Source organism: Mirounga angustirostris, unplaced genomic scaffold (assembly GCF_029215605.1).
Source record: "Mirounga angustirostris isolate CCGP_5_RB_7025 unplaced genomic scaffold, mMirAng1.0.hap1 SCAF_2, whole genome shotgun sequence".
Classification (NCBI taxonomy): domain Eukaryota; kingdom Metazoa; phylum Chordata; class Mammalia; order Carnivora; family Phocidae; genus Mirounga; species Mirounga angustirostris.
Window position 1 is genome coordinate 55,096,312 of NW_026991710.1, and position 25,412 is coordinate 55,121,723.

A 25,412-nucleotide genomic window follows, 5' to 3' on the forward strand; every position below is an offset into this window, starting at 1 on the left:
CCACAGACATGCTTTTCATGGGACAAAAAATGGAAGACTATTTGACTTTCTGCTATGATAGGTAAAGACTTAGCTTGTCTAACATACTTTGAAAATTAGAAATGCCTTGATAAATGCAGTTTTTAAGGGAAGCCATGAGAGGCATAACTAGATTTGAGATTGATATAAAAAATTTTAGACACGGGAGCATCTGGGTGGCTCATTCAGTTAAGCGTCTTTCTCTTGATTTTGGCTCAGGTCATGATTTCAGGGTGGGGAGATCTAGCCCTCGCTCGGCTCTGTGCTGGGCATGGAGTCTGCTTAAAATTCTCTCTCTCCCTCTGCCCCTCCCTGCCTCAATCTCTCTTTCTCTCCCTCTCAAAAAAAAAAAAAATTACAGATGCACATTTGTATGTGATGCTTTACATGCTTTTAAAAACATAATAAATAAAATGATAAGGCAAACATGGCAATCATATATTCTTATGTTAAAAAAGTTTAAGGAAAATGAACCAGTACAGAAAATCAAGAATTGAAAATCAGAAGAACGTCTGTTTCAACCAACAGTTTTCTTAGTTCTTAATTAGTAGCCTACTCTAATCTATATGCGTTTAATTGTATATAACATTATTCAAAATATTTTACATATATTAAGTTCTTTAATCGTCACAACCATATGGCTTAGATATTATCTATATTTTACAGAAGAAGAGATTGAGGCATGGAGAGGCTAGGTTCTTATAGCAACCAAACTGAAAGTGAAACAGAAAAACACATTCATAAACTTCTAAAATTTCTATTAAGCTTACCATTCTCTCAATCTGATGACTCCTTTCTATAAACTCTCTTGAGCTTTTCATTCCATAATTTTCTTTGTATTTTATATTTGTGATTTTAAAAGAGGCAAGGTAATAGAATGACTTATCATCTGAAAGGTAAAATAAACAAAAGATTCATGCTTAAATATAATGTTTTTTGTCCCCCAACCCCAGGAAATAGGTTTACTATAGTGCAGTTTATTTCTTCTTGGTACAAAAGTTATTGTGGACATTTTTCAAATATTTTGTAATTTTATCATTGTATCCAGCTAAAATAGAAAATCCAGGCCTCCAAGTACACTTTCGGAATACCTCTTTTACAGTGTTTATGCATATCAAAATTTTCATACAATTGGACATGCAATATGGACAATAAATATTGAAAGCAATTGCTGAAAGTCATGTAAAAATTATCAGTTTTCTCAAAGAATTGTAACATAGGTATATCTTAGATAAGCTGTATTATGAAGATATATTGAAGAGGCTATCAGTTTTTTCCATGCTACTAATAAGTATTAGTATTTATTGTTTTCACTTTTTGCCTATTCACTTCTCAATTCTCTGCAGTCCATTCTTGACATACCACTGAAACTTCCATTGTCAAGGCCAACAGTCATAATATCGAATAGCTACCTTTTTTAGGGTCTTTTTTCTTTTCTTTTCTTTTTTTTAAATCTTGATTGTTTTGCAGGTTTAATCATATTCCCTGAAACCCCACCTTAGGCTTTGTGGAGCCATATTCTAACTTTCTTCCTCCCTGGCCACACCTTTTCATCGACCTTGGAGAACTCTTTTATTTCTGCTTCTTTCCTTAGCAACCCACTGTTCTATCCTTGCCCTGGCCATGTAAATAACCCTTTCTGGGTGATCCTAACAGTGATGGCCTCAACCATCAACTATTTGTTGATGTTAAAAGATCAACTAAGTTGGGGTACCTGGGTGGCTTGGTTGGTTAAGCGCCTGCCTTCAGCTCAGGTCATGATCCCGGGGTCCTGGGATCCAGCTCCCTGCTCAGCGGGGAGTTTGCTTGTCCCTCTCCCTCTGCCCTCCCCTCCCCCAGCTCATGCTGACCCCCTCTCTTTGGCTCTCAAATAAATAAAATCTTTAAAATAAATCAACTGGGGCACATTTACATTTTCAAGAGTTTATTTGAGCAAATAGTGATTCCAGTTGGGCAACACCAAACCGAAAGTGATTAGGAGTCCTCCACCAACAGGAGTGAGGGGAGATATGTATAGAGAAGATGCAGAAGCAAAGCAAGGAAATTATTTGATTGCCTATAGCTTAAGCAGTTGCCTTATACCGCTTTTGGGAAAAAAAAGGCATATGAAACTCAGCACATGATGTGATTTGTCTTTATTCTAAAGATCAAGCTTTTCACTCTTCTTTCTCATTTTAAAACGATATTGCTTTTAAAGATTTTTATTTATTTGAGAGAGAGGGCAAGAGAGAGAGAACATGGACCAGCAGGGGTAGGGGCAGAGGGAGAGGGAGAAGCAGACTCCCAGCTGAACAGGGAGCTTGATCCTAGGGTCATGACCTGAACCAAAGGCAGATGCTTAACTGACTGAGCCACCCAGGCACCCAAAACTGTATCGCTTTTAGATGTGTCCATCCATGTAATAATGTTTATTGCAAGCTTCATTGGCTGGAAATATGTAACACTGAACACTAGAGCAAACAATAATTTAACATCAATAACAGATTAGTAATTAAAATTTTAATATCATGCAAATAGCATTTTTTATACAAGAAAGAATTTCAAGATATTAAGTCATAGAGCACTTAGGCAATAGAAATGTGACCTGGATACTTACCCTCAACAACAAAATGAGTAACAATACCAATTGCAATTCCTATGATTGCTACAATTGCCAATGTGAAAAGAGCTACACGTATAGGATCCCAAAATTGCTGTCTTCTTTGATATTCAGCCCGTGGGTAATCAGCTTCTGAAAATTCAACTGGTCTGTGATAATAGAAACAAATAGTAAGACAATAAGAAAGTCATTATGGTTCCACTTTATGTCCACTTGTTATGTTCCTCTAAGAAAATAGTTTATACTGCTAATAATAGGATACTTAGATCTTGAAAAGAACACAAGGTTTTAATTTGTATATGCTTTCCCAATACCCCAATCACAATATAAATTTTGGTTAAAGTTCTATCGATGTTGACATTCAAGTGAGAATATCTTCCTACAGCATTTTGTCTGACATATTGGCAATTTGAAATTTGAAGGGTGAAACACAAAGACTTACTTATTAAAAAGGTAGTTTATAAATAAAATTTTCATATTTTAATAAGGGAGTTTCTAGCAACAGTTATACAATAATCTCATCAATTCTACTTGATTAAAAATTAAAAAAATTAATATGAATACTTTTTAAATGACCTTAAAATTTTTCTTAATGATTTCTTTTAAAAGTAGCAACATTGCTTTTGAAACCCTGATCATGGTTCTTTGCATTTTATTAACACCTCCCAATGAAATCACAAATTGTGAATCGTACTTGATAAGACTCCAGTCCCCAAGAAGACTATTTCCACTTGACTTTTACCTATCCCTAATCATGTACTACCTCCCCACTCAAAATATCTTATTAAGATTATCATTTTCCAACTTGAAAGTTGGCATTTATTTACTTTATTTTCCAAATCCTTGAATAACATTCGATATTTAGTATCTTGCAAGTGAGATACTTTTATGTCTTTATATTTTTAATTTTATTTAACAATATTTATTTTAAACTTTATTCATTCAATGAGATAATAGAAAGTTCTTAGAATAGTACCTACCACATTCCAACAATTTCAGGAGCAGTTCTAGATGCCAAGAGATATAAAGATTTTAAGATATACTCCTTGCCTGTCGGAAACTCACTCTTTACAAGAGCATACAGATGTGGAAATGAGTAATTAATATATAGTATGAAATATGCCAAAATAAAACTTGGTGCAAGAATAGAAAGTAATTAACTTTTTGGAGGTCTGTGTCAGGATATTTTATCAAGAAGGTGACATGATTAAACTTTGAGTGTTAAAAGTTCTCCAGGCATAAAAAAGGAGAAAAGAACAGAAAAAATAACATGTGCAACAAAAGGGGGTGTGCTAAGGATGTGAAACGATATTCATTACTAATACAGTGGTCCCTTTTTTCTCACTTGGGATATGTTCTGAAAACCCCAGTGGATGCCTGGAATTGTGAATAGTGCCAAACCCTATGTTTTTTTCTATACATACGTATCTATGATAAAGTTTATTTTATGAATAGGCATAGTAAGAGATTGACAATAATAGTAAAATAGAGCAATTATAAAAATATGCTGTAATAAAAGTTATGTATATATGGTCTCTCTCTTTCAAAATACCTTACTGTACTGTGCTCATTCTTCTTGTAATGATGTAAGATGAAAAACGCCTATGTGATGAGATGACGTGAGATGAATGACACAAGCACTGTGACTAACATTAGGCTACTACTACCTTCTGACAAGTCAGAAGGAGGATCATCTGCTTCAGGTTGACCATAGGTAACTGAAAACAGAAAGTAAAATCTCGAATAAACAGGGGGTGGGGGGGTGCTACTATAGTTAGTACTGGGAATGAAAATTCTGCTTTTGCCCTCAAAGAATTTATGGCGTCCAAAGCATGTGCATGATTGCATGTTTTCTCGCCACTGTTGTACTAGAAAGAGGATATGCTAAGGCTGGTGGACTGATTGGGTCATGAGGAGTCCCATAACCCAAAGTAAAACGTTTGAAATTGACTCTGCAGAAGATGGGGAGCCAATAAAAATTTTAATCAGACTGAGAATTTAGAATAATCACAAGATGAGGATTAGAGCAGGAGTGCAGACAGGAAGACCAGTTTAGAGGTTATTTTGAAGATCCAGGAGAAAGATGGAGAGGATGGTGAGGACCTGAGCCAAGGCTGAAGCAGTGGGGTGGAGAGGAGATGGATTTAGCTCCAATTCTTGATTTTTGTTGGCTGATTACTTAGTTGTGGGATAAGGAAAGGATTAATGTCTCCCTTGTTTTGATGTCCAAGTAAATGATTGTGCCTTCTGGCAAGATGAGAAAGATTAAAGGAAAAGACAGTGATTTCAATTTAGACATCAATGTTGTTAATAATGACCAATGTGCTGTCCTCACACTTGGGTCTGAGCCAAATGGAAAGTACTCATTTTATGCCCTTTTCTCTTTGACTTATTTTATTTTAGTTGTGTCACTGACATCTGTTGGAATGACTCTAATAAAAGCAACTGTTAAGGTTGGCACCACATAGCCCAGAATAAACAAAATTTATTAATATACCCATATACAATACCTCCTTCCTCACCGTAATTGCAGTCTCCATATACAAAATCTATAGTATTAAGTATTCTTGATATTTAGTTTGCGGACATTTTGGTTCACGCATTTTTTTCTCACTTCCTTTTTCCCTAAGTTTTGTCAATTTGTTTGTTTTTACCTGAGCCCTTCAAAATGCAAGAAATGATAAGAATCAAATTTTGTCAAATTTTGGGGGTTATAGACACACAGTAAGTCATGATAACATTGCATCATGGTAAAGAAGATTTTTTTTTTTTTTTAAGATTTTATTTATTTATTTGACAGAGAGAGACACAGTGAGAGCAGGAACACAAGCAGGGGGAGTGGGAGAGGGAGAAGCAGGCTTCCCGCGGAGCAGGGAGCCCGATGCGGGGCTCGATCCCAGGACCCTGGGATCATGACCTGAGCCGAAGGCAGACGCTTAACGACTGAGCCACCCAGGCGCCCCAAGAAGATTTTTTTATTCCTGACATAAATGTTGCTGCTCTTTGAATAAATGAATGGTGAATAAAAGGGACACAGTCTAGATCCTAGATCGGAAAAATCATTTGCATACAAAAGTTAAAGAATTCTGAGACACAACTGTTGGTTCCAGTTCAAGATGGCAACCCAGGAGGATCCTGAGCTTATTTTCTCTCACTGACACATAGAACCTACAGCTACATATGGAACAATAAACTCTGAAAAAAACCTGAAAACTACTTGAACGACTACTGTACTTCAGAAAGTGAGAATGAAACGTCATGCAGGTGGGTAGGAGAAGCTGAGATATAATCTCACCATAAACCCCACCCCTGGCATGGTGATCCACAATGGGGAGGGAACTCAAAACCTGGAGCTTATCCCTGAGGAGCGAAGGGTTTGAATCCCACATTGAGCACCCCAACTTTTAAAACCTGAAAGAGGAGTCCCCAGAACATCTAACTTTGAAAACCAGCCAGGCTCACCTTCACAAGACCCATGAGTTTGTAGCAAATGGAGAATGGCTCTGAGAGAGCTCCCCAGCAACACTTCCACCCCCAGAGCCCAGCTATTTCATTCTTATGACTTAACTCAGGTAGATATAGCAGACTAACTACATTATCCCACACCAAAACGATGTACATAAAAAGTCAATCTTATACTTTTCTCTGCAGACAGCCTTACAAATGCTCTGATGAAGAGAACAAACACAACCTCTAATACAGCCCCCCCTCCAACATGCCACTTGTGTAGATTAACAATTAAGTCTCAGAGTTATGTCTTCTTTTAGAGGCAGGCTCTTTGATGATAAGCACTGTAATCATACCTAAATAAATAGGTGAGAAAACTGGGCTCCTCTCAATAACTAGTTGCAATAAGCTCTAAGATTATTATATCAAAGATGGCTGACTACTGGACATATGACACTTATCAGATAGTTCAGTCTTGAACTTTTAGGAAGTTTATTTAAGCAATTGAAATTGAGTTGCTTTTCCCCAGTTTCTTTTACAGAACTTTTCTTAAAATAGATGCTTTTATAACAGATTGAGTTACTAACTAGCGTAGTTTAAGTAGAGGTTTGCAGAAAGAAGTAGGCCATCTTTATTATATATTTGCACACTGAATGGCATGTGTGTCTTTTATGTTAGGCACAATGTATAATTAAGACATCTCCCAGTCCTTCAGACCTCAGCCTCCAAATATCTTTTAGATTATTGCTCTTAATGTGAGAATCAGTGGAACAAATCTGTTCAAAAACCATGAAATATGGAAAAATTATAGTATTTTTGGCTAGATTAAGGAATAATGAATTATAAATAAATCATAAAAATGAAGATAGCTTATTTGTGTCTAAATTATTCTTATTCCAGAATTCTCAAAGTTAATCCATTTGTATCCTTTTAAGGAGTTAAATTGAAATATATCCAAGCCAGGGCACCTGGGTGCCTCAGTTGGTTAAGCATCTGCCTTTGGCTCAGGTCATGATCCCAGGGTCCTGGGACTGAGTCCCACGTAGGGCTCCCCCCTCAGTGGGGAGCCTGTTTCTCCCTCTGCCTGCCACTTCCCCTGCTTGTGCTCTCTCTCTCCCTCCCTTCCTCCCTCTCTGTCAAATAAATAAATAAAATCTTCTTAAAAAAAGAAATATATGTAAGTGTATGTGGTTCAGGTGGACTGTACCAGTCACAAGAGGACACTTACATGATAAGAGGTATCCCCAAGCTAGAGTAAAACTTCCTTAATCACCAAACACAGCTACTAGATATTATCGAGATGGACTAATTAAGAGTCAGATGGCAAAAGGGTTAATTTTTAAATTCATAATTGGGATTTATTTTCTGCCTGTCATTTTGCGTGTTAGGACTTAAGCCACTAATTTGAGACACTTTGTAGCATGTGTTTTGGTACAGCACCCTGTCTCTTTTTAAACTTTAATCCGTTTTAGTTAATTCAGTTATGAAATTGGGATTTGAACAAGTTCATTATTGAAATACATTGACATTGCTTTTCCCATTTCTAGACTTCATATTACAGTTGATGTGTGTGTGTGCTTGATTCCCGAAGGTTATATCACTGGAAAGCAATTATGCTATTACTGAATAATTATTTGTTGGTTTAGCATTGGTGTTGCTATTGGTGTTAGCATTGATAGACTAATTCTCGGCTTCTCTAATCACTAATTGTAATCTGCTTTTCAGGTCACACACATATATATATATGTAATAGGCATTTAATAATAACTAATAGATATATTATATAAATGAAATGTCTCTATTATTTATACTATAGTATTTTATTTGTTGATGCAGAAGCAAAGCTTGGTCTATGCCTTGTAAACTCATTTATTATCTATGTTCTCTGAACTCCACATAGACTAGAAGTTTTTCCAGTACTTTTTTTCTCCCATAGTCTTACTATGTAACTATTGAGTTCATGGTTAAAAGTCCCAAAGTTACATTATCACATTACCATAATAATGAAAATTAGTTTATTGATGTAAAGTATGTCAAGTATTTCTAGACAAAGCTCTGCTAGTACTGAATTTGGAACATACCCAGAGCCACATGATGCATGATCTGGTCAGTAGGATTGCTATATGTCCTTTTGCTATACTCAATTCAATTCTATTTAGGAAACTTTTATTGTGTGCCTATATATTCCTGGCAGTGGGGATATAAGAATTTAAAAACAAATGCACTTTGTATTCAAGGAGCTTATGGTAGAGTAGAAAGATATAAAATAATAAAATCAATACAGTGTCATAGGAAAAATAACAGATTTACCAAGTACAGTGATAAGTAAACATGGAGGATTGAATAATAAAGGTTGTTTAAGAAAGAGACAGAAAGGCATACAGGAAAGACTTCTTAGAAGATGTGATGACTGATCAGGGCCCTTGAAGGTCAAGGGCGTTCTCTAGCATGTGATAGTGGTTAATTACATCCTAATCCTGTTTACTCCTTGCTTGCAAGCAGAACAACTTCTCATTATCATAAAAGCACCTTTTTAAACAGGAATATGACCACAGAATTTATTTGGAAGTCAAAGAAACTCACCAATGAATAGTATTTTTCACCACCACTCAAAAAATTGATAAAATCAACAAAAGAAAACAATTCATGCATTTTGGATAAAAGATGAGAGTAAGAAGAGCTTAAGAGATTTTGGAAAACCATTTTAATGACTTAAACAGTCTAATTTAGTTCAGCTGATGGTGGTGCTGTTCTTTTTGGGAAATATCTTTTTATGCGAAGACTTGGCAACACTAGAAAATGTAAATCAAAACATTGGCTAAATGGTGGGTAGTAAAAGAGAGGAGTTCATCGTGTTGTTGCAGCATTTAAAATGGTATAGTCATCTATGATGGACATATGGGCTGCTTCCATAATTTAGCTATGGTAATTAATGCTGCAATAAACATAGGGGTGCATATATCTTTTTGAGTTAGTGTTTTTGTTTTCTTTGGGTGAATGAATACCCAGTAGTGGAATTACTGGATCGTATGGTATTTCTATTTTTTATTTTTTTGAGGAATCTCCCCACTGTTTTCCAGTGTCTGCACCAATTTACATTTTTTCCAGTAGTGCACATGGGTTCCTTTTTGACACATCCTTGCCAACACTTGTTATTTCTTGTCTTTTTGATTTTAGCCATTCTGACAGGTATAAGGTGATATCTCATTGTAGTTTTGATTTGCATTCCCATGATGATTAGTGATGTTGAGCATCTTTCATGTGTCTATTCATATGTCTTTGGAAAAATGTCTATTCAGTTCCTCTGCCCATTTTTAAATCAAATGGTGGGGTTTGTTTGTGTTGAGTTGTATAAATTTTTTTTATCTATTTTAGATTTTAAACTCTTATCAGATGTATCATTAGTGGATAAGGAGACATGGTGTGTGTTTGTGTGTGTGTGTGTGTGTGTGTGTGATGGAATATTTTGCAGTCATAAAAAAGAATGAGGTCATGCCATTTGTGACAACATGGATGGACCTAAAGAGTATTATGCTAAATGAAATAAGTCAGACTGGGAAAGACAAACACCATATGATTTCACTCATATGTGGAATCTAAAAAACAAAACAAATGAATAAACAGAGAAATAATAAGCAGAATTAGACCTATAATATAGAGAACAAACTGATGGTTGCCAGAGGGGAAGGGGGTAGGGGCAAAGTGGGTTAAGGGAAGTGGGAGATATAGGCTTCCAGTTATGGAATAAATAAGTCATGGGCATAAAAGACACTGCATTGGGAATATAGTCAATGATACTGTTGTAACAGTGTTTCATGGTGACAGATGGTAGCTACACTTGCGGTGAGCATAGCATGACACATAGAGAAGTTGACCCACTATATTGTATACCTGAAACTACTGTAACATTGTATGTCAACTATACTTAAGTAAAAAAATTATAATCAATCAATCAATAATACAATCGTTTAAGTAGTGATGACACATATTTTCATGATGAGGCAAAATTTGCTTTAGACTTGGTAAGAATTTTAAAGACTAGGAACACAAATGAAAGGATCCTGGCAAGAAATGCCCTTGGTTTTGTTCAAAAGGCACATGAAAGCATATCCTAAAAATGTGATAGTAAATGACTACAGCAGCATAAAGAACTAGCAATGTGGTGGGAAACTGGGGGAATTTCAAGTATGAGCTAGTCATCAAAATTGGGTTCTCTATCAGCTAGACATGACTGGTTTGGCAGGTAATGGAGAAGGGCAAAGGTTCAGAGTGTGGGCAGAAATCAGATTGCACCCTGCTCCTTTACTGTAATGTGTAATAATTCTATTCATTGCAGGGGGATGCGTATGTTAATCCCATTAAATCCTATTTACATAATGTAATAGAATATAAAAGAATGTAGGACATTCTAGGATATTGGTGACAATTTCATGGGCTTTCCAAAACTTCCTTTAAAAAAATTTTTTAGACCTATGATTTCTAGATCCAGCATAAGATCTATCCCCCTTTATAGCTTATCTTCAAAATCATGATTGCCATCTTCTAAGCACCCAAAGGCAACCTCCTCCCATGCTATAATATTAGCAAGTCAGCTCCACCTCTGTGAAAGCAGCTACATGAACAATAATATTTAGTAATTTAATTCTTACAAATATGGGAAACATTTCCATAGTTTTTGTGTGTCCTTCAAAAATACACCAGGCTCTTCAAAATCTTTTACTTTCTGGGTAACTAAAATATTGCATTAGAATGATCACATCTTCTGCCTGAAAAAGATTTTATGGTTATTATGATTGCCAAACACACTGTTAATAAGACACCTTTGATTTCATTCATTCAGTCAACATATGTTCATTGAGCATCTATTTGTTTCAGGCACTATTTTAGGTGGTAGGGATATAGCAGGACCAAAGACATATTCTCTGGGAGGAAGACAGACCATGAACAAAACATAATCTATATATAAATGTAAAGTGTCCAGTAAGAGAATAGAGAAAGAATGGTGGTGGGGTGGGATTAAGGCGATCAGAGGAGACCTCTCTGCAAAGATGACATCCAAGCAGACACAACAAAGTGAAGGATGGAGTCATGTGACTGTCTGAGGGAAAAGTACTATAAACAAAGGGAACAGTAAGTACAAGTGTCCTGAAGGGGGAACAGATTTGGTATATTGACAAGAGAGTGAGAAGGTCAATGTGACCAGCATGTAGGCAGCAAGCAGAAGAAAGAAGCTGAGGTCAGAGAGAGTCACATAACTGTTCATAACCTAGTGAGCCACTATAAGGACTCCTTTATGCTATCCTGAGTGACAAGGGAAACCATTATAGAGTTTTGATCAGTGGGATGGATGGTCTTATTAAAAGGATCACTCTGTGGAGAATTGACTGTGGCAGAGGGAGAAGGTAGCATGAAGGGTAAAAGTAAGTAAGGGTTAGGGGACCACTGCAGACATTCAGGTGGGAGATGATGGTGGCTTGGACTAGGAGGATGTTAGCAGTGAGGAGATCAAAATATATAATTGGATTCAGAATATATTTTGAAGGCCTTTCTGATAGACTTTGCTGATGAATTGGTGCAGAATGTGAAAGAGAGTTAAGGAGGATTCCACCATGTTTAGCCTGAGCAGAGGAAAGAAACATTTTGAAGGGGCTGAGACCCCTTTCTCGAATTAATGCTTGCATGGAACTCTCCTGTATAACAGTGATTAAACACAGAGCTGTTCTGGAATGGAGAGGATATATGGAACTCTACCAGTATGTAATCTCCTCACTGAGACACATTCACAAGAATTAAGTGCTAAATTTCACATTGACATACAAACGCTTTAACATAACGCTGAAGATTCCCCATGATGGGGCCCTCTACAGCCGGATCTGTCACACAGCCCCTAATCATCTCTCTCACATTCAATTCTCCAGCCTTCACCTGTCACCCAAGGAACCCTTTTTCAAGTGGCACCTCTATAAAGTCTTTTCAACATAAGAAACTCCTGAGCAGGCTTTGACTTGTAAGGAATCAGCAGACAGGTGATGGACATAGACTTGAGCCATTTATTCCCTTTCTGTCACAGGGCCTCAGAAAAGGTAGGCAAAGCTGGGATCTAGAGAAGATAGTCTTGATAAAGAGACCTGCTTCCTCTGAAACTGGTTGCAGATACAAATGTATTAAGTATGGGAGTAGGGATATGAACACTCCTTTTTTTTTTTAAAGATTTTATTTATTTAACAGAGAGACACAGAGAAAGAGGGAACACAAGCAGGGAGAGTGGGAGAGAGAGAAGCAGGCTCCCCACTGAGCAGGGAGCCTGATGTGGGGCTCCATCCCAGGACCCCGGGATCATGACCTAAGCCGAAGGCAGATGCTTAACGACTGAGCCACCCAGGCACCCCTGAAGACTCCTTTCTTGATTTTTACCCAAGAACCTATAGATTCTCAAAATTCATAGTTAAATATGATTTATCATTAATCTACTTCATTTACCAATGCTAAACTCCCCTTTATCATATTACTCCTCAAGCCCAACCTGTTCTTAAAACCCTTCCTTCCTAACTTCTTTGAGGAAGCTCCTCTCACCTTTCAGTAACCTAAAGATGGTTTTTAGGAATGCATTCTTAAACTTTACATCTATTACACTAGTTATATTTCCTTAGGATTATATAAAATGGATCTAATCCTTCTGTCACATGTAATTCATTCAACAGGTTCTTATTGGGCATCTACTGTAAGCCCAGCACCATTATAGGCACTGGGTATTTGCTGATTAACAAACCTAACTCTCTGTTGTCACATAAATTAAAATCAAGTGAACACTTAGAGTTTCTTCCACCAGTTGGCCAAACCAAAGGATTAAATCTCCTTACTGCCAAGGGAAGACAGTTAGGGATGTGTTGAGAAAGCATTTCCCAAACCTCTTTCAAGAATTAAAAAAATATTGGAGGGGGAGCAAGATGCCAGAGGAGTAGGAGACCTAAATTTCATCTGGTCACAGGAATTCAGCTAGATAGGTATCAAACCATTCTGAACACCTACAAACTCAACAGGAGATCAAAGGAAAGAATAGCAGCAATTCTAGGAACAGAAAAGTGACCAATTTCTGGAAGGTAGGACGTGTGGAGAAGTGAATCCAAGGGGATATTCAGGAAAATAGACCATGGGGGAAGGGAGCCTCCTCAGCCGGCTACTGGCAAGTGATAGAGCAGCAGAGCAAAAAATCGGAACTTTTAGAAGACTACTCTGCTGAGGGACGCTCCACCGGCTAAACAGGGGGTGGAACCCTCACTGGGACAGTGTGGTCTCAGGACCCTGGGGGTCACAGAAAGACCATGGGTGCCTGAGTGTGGAAGAGATCCCAGGTATCAGAGTGGGGAAGCTAGCTGCAGAGATGGAGTCGAGGAGTGGGCTCTCAGCTCGAGGTTGCCATAAACCGTTATCCGCAGCACAGTCAGGCCACTACTCCTCCAGCAGGGACCCAACAAGGGGCAGATCCTGGGAGACTCCCCTTCCTCCCCTGGGAGGAGAGGCACAGAGCGCACCACAGGAATCTGCTGGGTTTGGAGACTCCAAATGGGATCATGTGCCAGAGATAGAAACGCTGGGTCACAGGCCAGGTGATCACGGAGTGTGGCCGGAGACAGGGGAGGCAGGAGTGATTGACTGCTTTTCTCTGGGGGCTAACTGACGAGTGGGGCCCCGAGTTCTCAGCTCCTCCGGGGTGGAGATTGGGAGGCTTCCATTTTCATTCTCATCCTCTAAAGCTTTCAGGGAACAAAAGCTACCGAGAGCAAACCTGAGCAGATTACCTAGCATGGCCCCTGGCAAGGGCAGTGCAATTCTGCCTCAGGCAAAGACATTTGAGCATCACTGCAACAGGCCCCTCCCCCAGAAGATCATCAAGAACAGCCAGCCAAGACCATGTTTACCGATCAATGAGAACTGCAAAACTTCAATGCTAGGGGAATACAGCACATAGAATTCATGCCTTTCTTCCCCATGATTCTTTAGTCTTTCAAAGTTAATTTTTTTTTTAATTTTCTTTATTTTTTTTCTATTTTTTTTGAAAATTTTCCCCTTTTTCAAACAACATCTTATCAATTCTTTTTTTAAAAATCTTTTTTAATTTTCATTTTTAGAGTCGTTCTATCCCTTCATTGTAGTTAACCTTATTTTTTTGTATATATATGTTTTTCTCTCTTTAAAATTTTGGGATACAGGTTCTTCTAACAGACCAAAATATACCCTAAATCTCTAGAATATGGCTTTGTTTTAATCTCCTGCCTGATCACATTCTCTCCGTTTTTGTTTGTTTGTTTTTAAAAATTTTTTTCTTTCTTTTTTCAACCAACTTTTTATCTTATCAATTCCTTTGGTAAAATCTTTTATAATTTTCATCTTTACAGTCATATTCCTTCCCTTCATCATATTTACACTTATTTTTGTACATATATAAGTTTTTCTTTCTTTAAAATTTTGGGAGGCAATTTCTTCTAACAGACCAAAATACGCCCAAAATCTAGTGTGTGACTCTGATCTATTCACCAGCCTGATCATATTCTTTTTTTTTCTTTCTTTTTCTTTCCCTTTCTTTTCCCCCCAGTTTCAGGTCTCTTCTGATTTGTTTAGTTCTAGGGTCATTGTTACCCTGTTAGCATTTTGTTCTCTCATTCATCTATTCTCCTCTGGACAAAACGACAAGACAGAAAAACTTACCTCAAAAAAAAAAAAAAAAAGAACAAGAGGCAGTACCGACTGACAGGGACCTAATCAGTACAGATTTTAGTAAGATGTTGGAACTAGAGTTCACAATGATGATTATAAAGACACTAGCTGGGCTTGAAAAAATCATGGAAGATACTAGAGAATCCCTTTCTGGAGAAATAAAAGAACTAAAATCTAACCAAGTCAAAATCAAAAAGGCTATTAATGAGGTGCAATCCAAAATGGAGGCTCTAACTGCTAGGATAAATGAGGCAGAAGAGAGAATTAGTGATAGAAGACCAAATGATGGAGCATAAAGAAGCTGAGAAAAAGAGAGATAAACAACTACTGGATCACGAGGGCAGAATTCGAGAGTAAGTGATTCCATAAGAAGAAACAATATTAGAATAATTGGGATCTCAGAGGGGGGCAGAAGGTATATTGAAGCAAATTATAGCAGAGAAGTTCCCTAATCTGGGGAAGGAAACAAACATCAAAATCCAGGAGGCACAAAGAACACCCCTCAAAATCAATAAAAATAGGTCAACACCCTGACATCTAATAGTAAAACTCACAAGCTCAGAGAAAAAGAGAAAGTCCTGAAAGCAGCTTGGGACAAGAGGTCTGTAACCTACAATGGTAGAAACATTAGATTGGTAGCAGACCTATCCACAGAGATCTGGCAGGCCAGAAAGGACTGGCATGATATGTTCAGAGCACTAAACAAGAAAAATATGCAGCCAAGAATACTATATCCAGCTAAGCTGTCATTGAAAATAGAAAGAGAGATAAAAAGCTTCCAGGACAAACAAAAACTAAAAGAATTTGTGAACACCAAACCAACCCTACAAGAAATATTGAAAGGGGTCCTTTAAGCAAAGAGAGAGCCCAAAAGTAACATCGATCAGAAAGGAACACTGACAATATACAATAACAGTAACCTTACAGGCAATATAATAGCACTAAATTCATATCTTTCAGTAGTTACCTTGAATGTAAATGGGCTAAATGCCCCAATCAAAAGACAAAGGCTATCAGATTGGATAAAAAAACGAGACCCATCGATATGCTGCCTGCAAAAGACTGATTTTAGACCCAAAGACACCTCCAAATTGAAAGTGAGGGAGTGGAAAAAAATTTCCCATGCTAATGGACATCAAAAGAAAGCTGGGGTGGCAATTCTTATATCACACAAATTAGACTTTAAACCAAAGACTATAATAAGAGATGAAGAAGGACACTATATTCTACTTAAAGGGTTTATCCAACAAGAAGATCAAACACTTGTAAATATCTATGCCCCTAACATGGGAGCAGCCAATTATATAAGTTATTATTATATAATAACAAAACCAAAGGAACACATCAACAACAATACAATAATAGTAGTGGCCTTTAACACCCCCCTCACTGCAATGGACAGATCATCTAAGCAAAAGATCAACAAGGAAACAAGGGCTTTAAATGACACACTGGACCAAATGGACCTCACAGATATATTCAGAACATTCCATCCCAAAGCAACAGATTACACATTCTTCTCTAGTGCCCATGGAATGTTCTCCAGAAAAAAATCACATCCTAGGTCACAAATCAGGTCTCAGCTGGTACCAAAAGACTGGGATCATTCCCTGCATATTTTCAAGGCTTTGAAACTAGAACTTAATCACAAGAGGAAAGTCAGAAAGAACTCAAATACATGGAGGCTAAAGAGCATCCTACTAAAGAATGAATGGGTCAACCAGGAAATTAAAGAAGAATTAAAAAAATTCATGGAAGCAAATGAAAATGAAAACACAACTGTTCAAAATCTTTGGGATGCAGCAAAGGTGGTCCAAAGAGGAAAGTATATAACAATACAAGCCTTTCTCAAGAAACAAGAAAGGTCTCAAATACACAACCTAACCCTACACCTAAAGGAGCTGGAGAAAGAACAGCAAATAAACCTAAACCCAGCAGGAGAAGAGAAATAATAAAGATCAGAGCAGAAATCAATGAAATAGAAACCAAAAGAACAGTAGAACAGATCAATGAAACTAGGAGCTGGTTCTTTGAAAGAATTAACAAGATTGATAAACCCCTAGCCAGACTTATCAAAAAGAAAAGAGAAACAACCCAAATAAATAAAATCATGAATGAGAGGAGAGATCACAACCAACACCAAAGAAATACAAACAATTATAAGAATATATTATGAGCAACTATATGCCAGCAAATTAGACAATCTGGAAGAAATAGATGAAGTCCTAGAGATGTATAAACTACCACAACTGAACCAGGAAGAAATAGAAAACCTGAACAGACCCATAAGCAGTAAGGAAATTGAAGCAGTAATCAAAGATCTCCCAACAAGCAAGAGTCCAGGGCCCGATGGCTTCCCAGGGGAATTCTACCAAACATTTAAAGAGGAACTAATACTATTCTTCTGAAGCTCTTTCAAAAAATAGAAATGGGAGGAAAATTTTTCATCTTTTTCTATGAGGCCAGCATTACCTTGATCCCAAAACCAGACAAAGACCCCACCAAAAAAGAGAATTACAGACCAATATCCCTGATGAACATGGATGCAAAAATTCTCACCAAGATACTAACCAATAGGATCCAACAGTACATTAAAAAGATTATTCACCACGACCAAGTGGGATTTATTCCTGGGCTGCAAAGGTGGTTCAACATCCACAAATCAATCAATGTGATACACTACATTAATAAAAGAAAGAACAAGAACCATATGATTCTCTCAATAGATGCAGAAAAAGCATTTGACAAAGTACTACATCCTTTCTTGATTAAAACTCTTCACATTGTAGGGATAGAGGGTACATACCTCAATATTATAAAAACCATATATGAAAAGCCCACAGCAAATATTATTTTCAATGAGGAAAAACTGAGAGCTTTTCCCCTAAGGTCAGGAACACGACATGAATGACCACTCTTACCACTGTTGTTCCACATTTGTTATTCAAAAGACACTACTAAAGAATAAAAAGAAAAAATGACAGAGGGAAGATATTTGCAATACATACAATGAAAAAATAGCTCATATCTAAAATGCATAAGGAATGACTACAAATCAATAAGTAAAACAAAAGCTTGATAAAAGAAAATGGACCGAAGATTGGAATTAGTTACATCAGAAAAAATCGGAATGGCCAATAAATACAATAAAAGAGGCTCAATCTTATTAGAAATAAGGAAAATAAAAAATAAAGCCATGGGGCGCCTGGGTGGCTCAGTTGGTTAAGCGACTGCCTTCAGCTCAGGTCATGATCCTGGAGCCCCAGGATCAAGTCCCACATCGGATTCCCTGCTCAGTGGGGAGTCTGCTTCTCCCTCTGACCCTCCTCCCTCTCATGCTCTCTGTCCCTCATTCTCTCTCTCTCAAATAAATAAATACAATCTTTTAAAAAAAGAAATCTATAGTGACTCTATTAATATTTGACAAAATTGGACTACAAATCAGGGAATTATCGAAACTAAAGATGATACATAATAATCAAGGGGGTCATTTCACCAACATGGCAATGATACAACAATCCTCAATGTGTAACTAATAACAGAGCTTCAAAGTACCTGAAGCTGAAACTATTATAATTCAGAGGAGAAACAGACAAATCCACATTGATAGTTGAAACATCAACACCCTTTAGTAATTGATAGAATTGATAGACTGAAAATAAGGAAACAAAATATCTTAGGAACATTATTAACCATCATGCCCTAGTTGACATTTATAGAACACTCCACCCAACAACAGCATAATATATATTGTTTCCCACTGCATATGGAACATTTACCAAGAAAAAACATAATCTGGTTCACACATCAACAAATTAAAAATAAGTTAAATCTTAACAGTAGAATTAATCTACAAATTGATAACAGGAAGATATCTGGAAAATCCCCCAAATGTTGGAAAATTAAATAACAACCTTCTAAGTGACTGACTCATGGATTAAAAAGAAGTCATTATTAGAAATATTTTGAATTGAAAGAAAATTATCTACCATATAAAAATTTGTGGGATGCACCTAAGGCGATGCTTAAGAGAAAATTTTATAGGTTTATTTATTTTAAAGATTTTATATATTTATTTTGTCAGAGAGAGAGAGAGCACGCATACACAAGCAAGGGGAGTGGCAGGCAGAGGGAAAAGCGACTCCCCGCTGAGCAAGGATCCTGATGTGGGACTTGATCCCAGGACCCTGGGATCATGACCTGAGTCAAAGGCAGATGCTTAACTGACTGAGCCACCCAGGCATCCCAAAATTTTATAGCTTTAAATTCTTTTATTAGAAAATAAGAAAAGAATAATCTGGCCTCTACCTTAAGACACTAGAAAAAAGTAGAGCAAAGTAAACCAAGAAAAAGTAGAAGGAAATAATAAAGATAAGAGGAAAAGCTAATGAAAGTGAAAACAGAAAAACAGTAGAGAAATCAATAATCACCAAAAACTTAAAAGAACCCAAATATCCATCAACTACTAAATGGATAAAGAAATTGTGGTATAGCCATGCAATGTACTCCTCCTCAGCAATAAAAACCAACACATTGTTATACATGGCAACAATAAGGACAGATCTCACAATGGTTTCGTGATAGATACAAAAAAACTGAGAAAGAAGTTAGACACAAAAGACTAAATACTATTTGATTCCATCTATATGACATCTGAAAAAGGCAAAATTTTAGGAACAAAAATCAGAGCAGTGATCACCAAAAACTAGAGTAGCAATAGAAGATTGACTATCAATGAGCACAGGTAACTTTTTAAGGTAATGGATATAGTTTATATCTTGACTGTATACATTTGTCAAAACTCACAGAACTGTACAACTAGAAGAATAAGTTTACTATAAAGGAAAATAAGGAAGAAAACTCTCATGAATATAAAAGGCAAATCAATCCTCTGGAACACCATGTATAACTACAGTGACTGCACTCAAGGAAAGTGCTAACAGACACAGAGTAGGTCCAAAGAAGGAAACTAAAATGATCAAGGGGCTCCTAAAATTGCCATATGAGCTTAGAGTATAAATACTAGACCCTAATCTGGAAAAAGTAAGACTGAGTAGTGTCATTATCAAAAACGTGTTTAATAAATCCCCAAAAAGAAAGAGTTAAAAAGAGTGATCATCCTTTTAAAATAGAATTAAGCCAAATAGAAATTAGGACTTTTGAAAATAATACACTTATGAAACTCCTTCCAAGAGGTTGTGCTGATAGGAAACATGGTGGAGAAAAAGAGAATTTGTACATGTTTATAAATATTGAAACCACAGGGGCACCTGGGTGGCACAGTCAGTTAAGCGGCTAGCTCTTGGTTTCAGCTCAGGTTGTGATCTTAGGGTTGTGAGATCAAGCCCTGCTTCAGGTTCCATGCTCAGCTTCGAGTCTGCTTCAGATTCTTTCTCCCTCTCCCTCTGCCCCTCCCACTCTTGTTCTCTCTCTCTCTAAAATGAATAAATAAATCTTTAAAAAATATATATATTGAAACCATAAATGGCAACTAAAAAATGTTGCAGTGTATTTAATCTCTAATGTTGATAATAGGAAATGCAGATTATTACAAGATACATCTCCTGAGGTTGTCATTGGCAACACATTATTAGTCTGGATGGGCCCTTATGAGTGAAGTTCATGTCCAGATGAACTTCCAACAAAAATGATTTATTTAGATGTAAGAAAAGAAGAAGAACTCATTTTCTTCTGTAACAAATATCTTGGCGGGGTCCATGCATCTGTGACAAGTATTCTTGGAAAATCCTGTGTATATTTTGCTTGCTATTTATCATGTTAAGACTCTCTTAGTAAGTCTTAGTCTTTACTTAGTAAGATTACCCTCCTTCTTATTAGTAAGATTATCACTAAGTGAAAGTTTCAGTAAGGTGTAGGCCATTCCATTTCCACATGTTATATTATAACAAGGAAGGGGGGAGAAAAATCATAAAAAATACCCTTCATTTAAATCTTGCCCTATGGTATAAGAACTTTTCAGTGCTTATTACTTTGAAATGTCTGTTCTAGAGAGTACAGGAAAACTATCATGTTCCCAAATGGAGAATGGAAATTTGTAATTAGGACTCTTTATTTTTCAATTATCTTGAGTATCAGAACATAACCCTTAAAGATCTCTTGAAGTTACTCTCAAGGGAAAAGTATTCACATCATGTTCACAGACTGAACAGTCCAATCTCTTTTCATATTCTTCAGTTAACATGGCAGTAGGTAAAGGTGACTTCTTGAAATTTTAAACAAATATTTGTCATAATAAAAAGAGAAAGATCTTACCAAAAGAGAAATCTGAGTACCTAATACAGGTAATATTCAATGATTATTTAATGTTATCTTGAATAGAAAGTTGGGTGTCTTCGCTGAAAAGCCTTTCCGGTTCATGTTTGCTTCTTAGAGTTCTCAATCTTCAGTTCACTGAACTATAAAAAGAACTACTAATTACCATTGATCCTTGGGCAAAATTTTCTTAAAGCACACCCTTACATTTATTTCAGCCCCACATAATTAGTGTTAGTTAATCTTGATTGTTCCATTCCCCTGGCCAATGGTTTTTCAAGAGTGGACATGCCAATTCACTTCTGGCCAATGATATGGGGTGTGGGGGAGTTGGTTGGGAGACTGCTAGGAATTATTTCCTTTCTTTTAAAATGAGTCAAACTCAGGGGCACCTGGGTGGCTCAGTCCGTTAAGCATCTGCCTTCAGCTCAGGTCATGATCCCAGGGTCCTGGGATCGAGCCCTACATCGGGCCCTGCTCAGCAGGGAGTCTGCTTCTCTCTCCCCCCTCTGCCCTCCTCTTGTTCACACACTCTCTCTCTCTCAAATAAATAAATAAAATCTTTCAAAAAATAAAATGAGTCAAACTAAGAAATGGCTCCTTTTCTTTTCCTCTGGACATTATGTATCAATATGACACATGGGATTGCTACAGCCACCTTGCAACTCTGAGAAAAAGCAACCTGGGGATAAAGCTGATTCACTAAAAACAGCATAGGGGAGAGAAAGAAAGAACCCGGCTCTCATGTAATGCAGTTGAGCTGCTCTATCAAATAGGACAAAGACCAGTCCTGCTTTTAGAAATACTGTTATATTAAATAATTTTTCTTCTTGTGTAAGCCAGTTTGAGGCTGGGTTTTTAATTAATTTTTGTTGAAAACACCTAAACTAATATACATTTTTAAATGTTAATTCCACAGCCTTAACTATCTTCCAAGAATATAGAAAGGGGTTTTTTTTCCCCCCACACTTAAAGATTCAATTCAAGCCCTATTATAACTTTGATATAGTTTTGATAGTTCAGACACTTTTGTATTACATGCATACAAAAATACTTAAAAAGAATATTCTATAACCCAAAGGTTGTCTATATTTTATGCAGTGTGGAAACATTCATTACAAATATTTGATATGTTAATTACAAATATTTCTAGCAATTCTTTGAAACCAGGCCTGCAGGATTTTCCTTGGTAAAGAATTTTAATATTTATATATTCATTCAAAAAATAGTTATTGATAATTTTTACTGGTTGGGGGTAGAATGGTTAACCAGATATATTCATAGAGTTTACAGCCTGGGGGAAATGCAGACATTAAGAAATATAGGAATATATATATAATTGCCATAATGAAAACTGCTAAGGGAAATGCAAGGTGCTCTTCTATGCATGTAACATGAAAATTTTATCTAGTGTAGGGGATTAGGAAAGGTTCCCCTGAGGACATTTAAACCAAGACCTGAAGGATTATCTAATTAGGTAGTTAGATGTGTTAATCAGGCTGAGGAAGCAGCACATGTTGGGTGAGTTGAAGTTTGGCAAATTCAAATACTGAAAAAAACCAGTGTGGATTAAACACAGTGAGTGTGAAAGAGAACAGCCTAAAGTCACTGCAAAAAGATAAACAAAATATTTCCACAAACATTTTTGTGTATGAGTGTACAAAATTAGCTCTATAAATTTGGGCAATATTATATAAAGTCCATTAATGAATAATAATAAAAATATAAAAAGTTCATCACATTACTCTCAATATTTTTAAAATTTAATCATTGTAAAAATATGAGAGGGGCGCCTGGGTGGCTCAGTTGGTTAAGCGACTGCCTTCGGCTCAAGTCATGATCCTGGAGTCCCGGGATCAAGTCCCGCATCAGGCTCCCTGCTCGGCAGGGAGTCTGCTTCTCCCTCTGACCCTCCTCCCTCTCATGCTCTCTGTCTCTCATTAAAAAAAAAAAAAAATGAGAAAAACACTATTAACATGGTTACCATAGACAAAGGTATGCAAACTATAGAAATACTGCCTGTGATCACTATATATAAACATCCTGGTGTATTATTAACATTCTTCTTTCTACCTGTATTTTATATTATTATTTTACATTATTCTATTACTCTATTCAGCCATTGATTACATGTTAATTTATTTTTTGCTTATGTGTGTAAAATTTTTCTCTAAAATTGTAAGCTCCTAAAGAGCAGAGGTTTCTCTTCTGCTTTCATATTTCCAAAAGGCCTTTGCATGACAGTTATTTAGAATTTTGGTTGACTTGGAAAATTTGAACTATGAATGAGTCACAGTGAACTCCAGATTCACAACTTGCCAAGTATTTCCTGAGGATAAAGAGGACATAAATCAACATTTGACACACAACAATTAGGAACAACCATAATAACTTCCCAGAATCAAATAAAGAATCCCTGGTCTGAGGTTTTATTCTGTCCCCTGAGGCTGCAGAAAAATAATAACACATGTCATCTAATAGTAAAGAGAACAGCAAGACTTTCTCATTAAATTTCTGAACTTCAGATCAGGTAATAGGCAAGGCATTTATTTTTTTCCTCAAGTATGACCCAGGAATCCTCTTTTAAAATATTGACATAAGAGAAATTGAAAAGAAAATGCTAAATTACTAGAAAGTGCTTATCACTTCCCCTTCTATATAACACATCCAGCTGACTGGATCTATACTGGATCTATACCTTCCATGTCAATTCTCTTGGTGTTAGTGACTGAAAAAATTCATAAACTGCTAAGGAAACACTCTCCTGACAAGTATTTTGTGTATTTGTTGATGTATATATCACAGATACCAAACAGAATGTGCTATTCCTATGTAGTTTCTGGCAAAATAAATAATTAAATACATAAATATGTATTTTTAAAATGCAGTTACTTTCAATAAGCAGCCAGTGTTCTTTACTTAGCTTCCTGTATGACTGACTGGTATGAAGATTTGTATTTCAGTGGTATTTTGCAATCCAGTTCAGTGGGAGGAGGTATGATTAAGATATAAATGTCCTAGATAAAGGAGATCAACAATGTTCTCATTTGCAATTAATATAATCTGCATATTAAATAAACAAAATTAACATGTCCCAGAATCTTTCTGTCACATTTCTGAAGGGCTGTGTGTGAAAGAGGTAATGAATAGGTCAGAGTGCTAGATTGGATACAGAGAAGATTAAGAGCTTCTCATTCTCATTTTCCCTTCAAATGCTCAATTGCCTTATCACTGATGAATTAACTAAAATATCATGTAACCCAAATGCTATTTCATTAGATTTATACTTTTTTCAAATAGCCATTTTTTATTTTTTGAAGGTCTGAGTATACATTAAGTGGTTCACTGATAATTAATCGCTATAATAAAATCATCTAATTCCCAATAGTTTAAAGGAAAACTATGTAGCTGTGGAATCACATAAAATCATTGGATTTTAACTTCTGAATTTTTTCTTTTTTTTAACTTTTGAACTTTTAAAGAAATCTTACAAACTGTATATATAGTTTAAACATTGTAAATATTAAATTTTGTCTGTATAAGAATACCTAGGATTCCATTATTGAATTTCATAATCTGATAGATTCTACTTCTATTTTTACGAATGGATCAACAGAAATTTACTTCTATATTTGCATGAACATCCATTAATCAACTTATTATGTTACATCTGGCTACAGATAAAACTCTAAAAAGGAATTACAGCCAGAGGGGCACTTGGGTGGCTCAGTCGGTTAAGCATATGTCTTTGGCTCAGGTCATGATCCCAGGATCCTGGGATCGAGTCCCTTATCAGGCTCCCTGCTCCACGGGAAGCCTGCTTCTCCCTCTGCCTCTCTGCCTGCTTGTGTTCCCTCTCTCCCTGTGTCTCTCTCTGTCAAATAAAAAGATAAAATCTTTTTTAAAAAAAGGAATTATAACCAGAAAAAAAGCTTACTTCATAGCTATATGAATAATAATAACCATATTTCATTAAGTATACTGCAGGATTTAGAATTCAGTTCCCATGTATTTTCGCCTATACAATTAAACAGTTATGTACTATAAATGCAACATTAGTATATGAATCAAAGAAAATGCAATTCTAGTAGGTAGATTCCATTCTAAATGTTTATTTCATTTACTCTAATTAAGAGGTAACACAAAATTAAAGCAGATAATCCAGTTCTAGTCACCTAGAACAACTCTTAATATATTAGTTATTATATTATTATATATATATTATTATATATATTATATATGTATATTATTATATATATATTATAATATGTACTTGCATCAAAGTACATTTTATTTAAAATTTATTAAATAATTTCCAGAAAGACAGTCATGAATATAGCACTCTTTATCCTCATTAGTT

General features: G+C 36.2%; 1 protein-coding gene across 1 annotated transcript in view; it reads right to left on the reverse strand.

Moving 5' to 3' along the window:
* Positions 1-20,660, reverse strand: part of LOC123848932 (transmembrane protease serine 11F) — a 49,760-nt gene extending 29,100 nt beyond the window's left edge. The window contains exons 1-4 of the mRNA XM_045881791.2: positions 20,603-20,660; positions 18,335-18,431; positions 2,615-2,766; positions 789-907 (exon numbers count right to left, since the gene is read on the reverse strand). Of these exons, the coding sequence (XP_045737747.2) occupies positions 789-907; positions 2,615-2,766; positions 18,335-18,431; positions 20,603-20,660 (426 nt within the window). The remainder of the gene's footprint in view (positions 1-788; positions 908-2,614; positions 2,767-18,334; positions 18,432-20,602) is intronic.
* Positions 20,661-25,412: the final 4,752 nt, after the last annotated feature.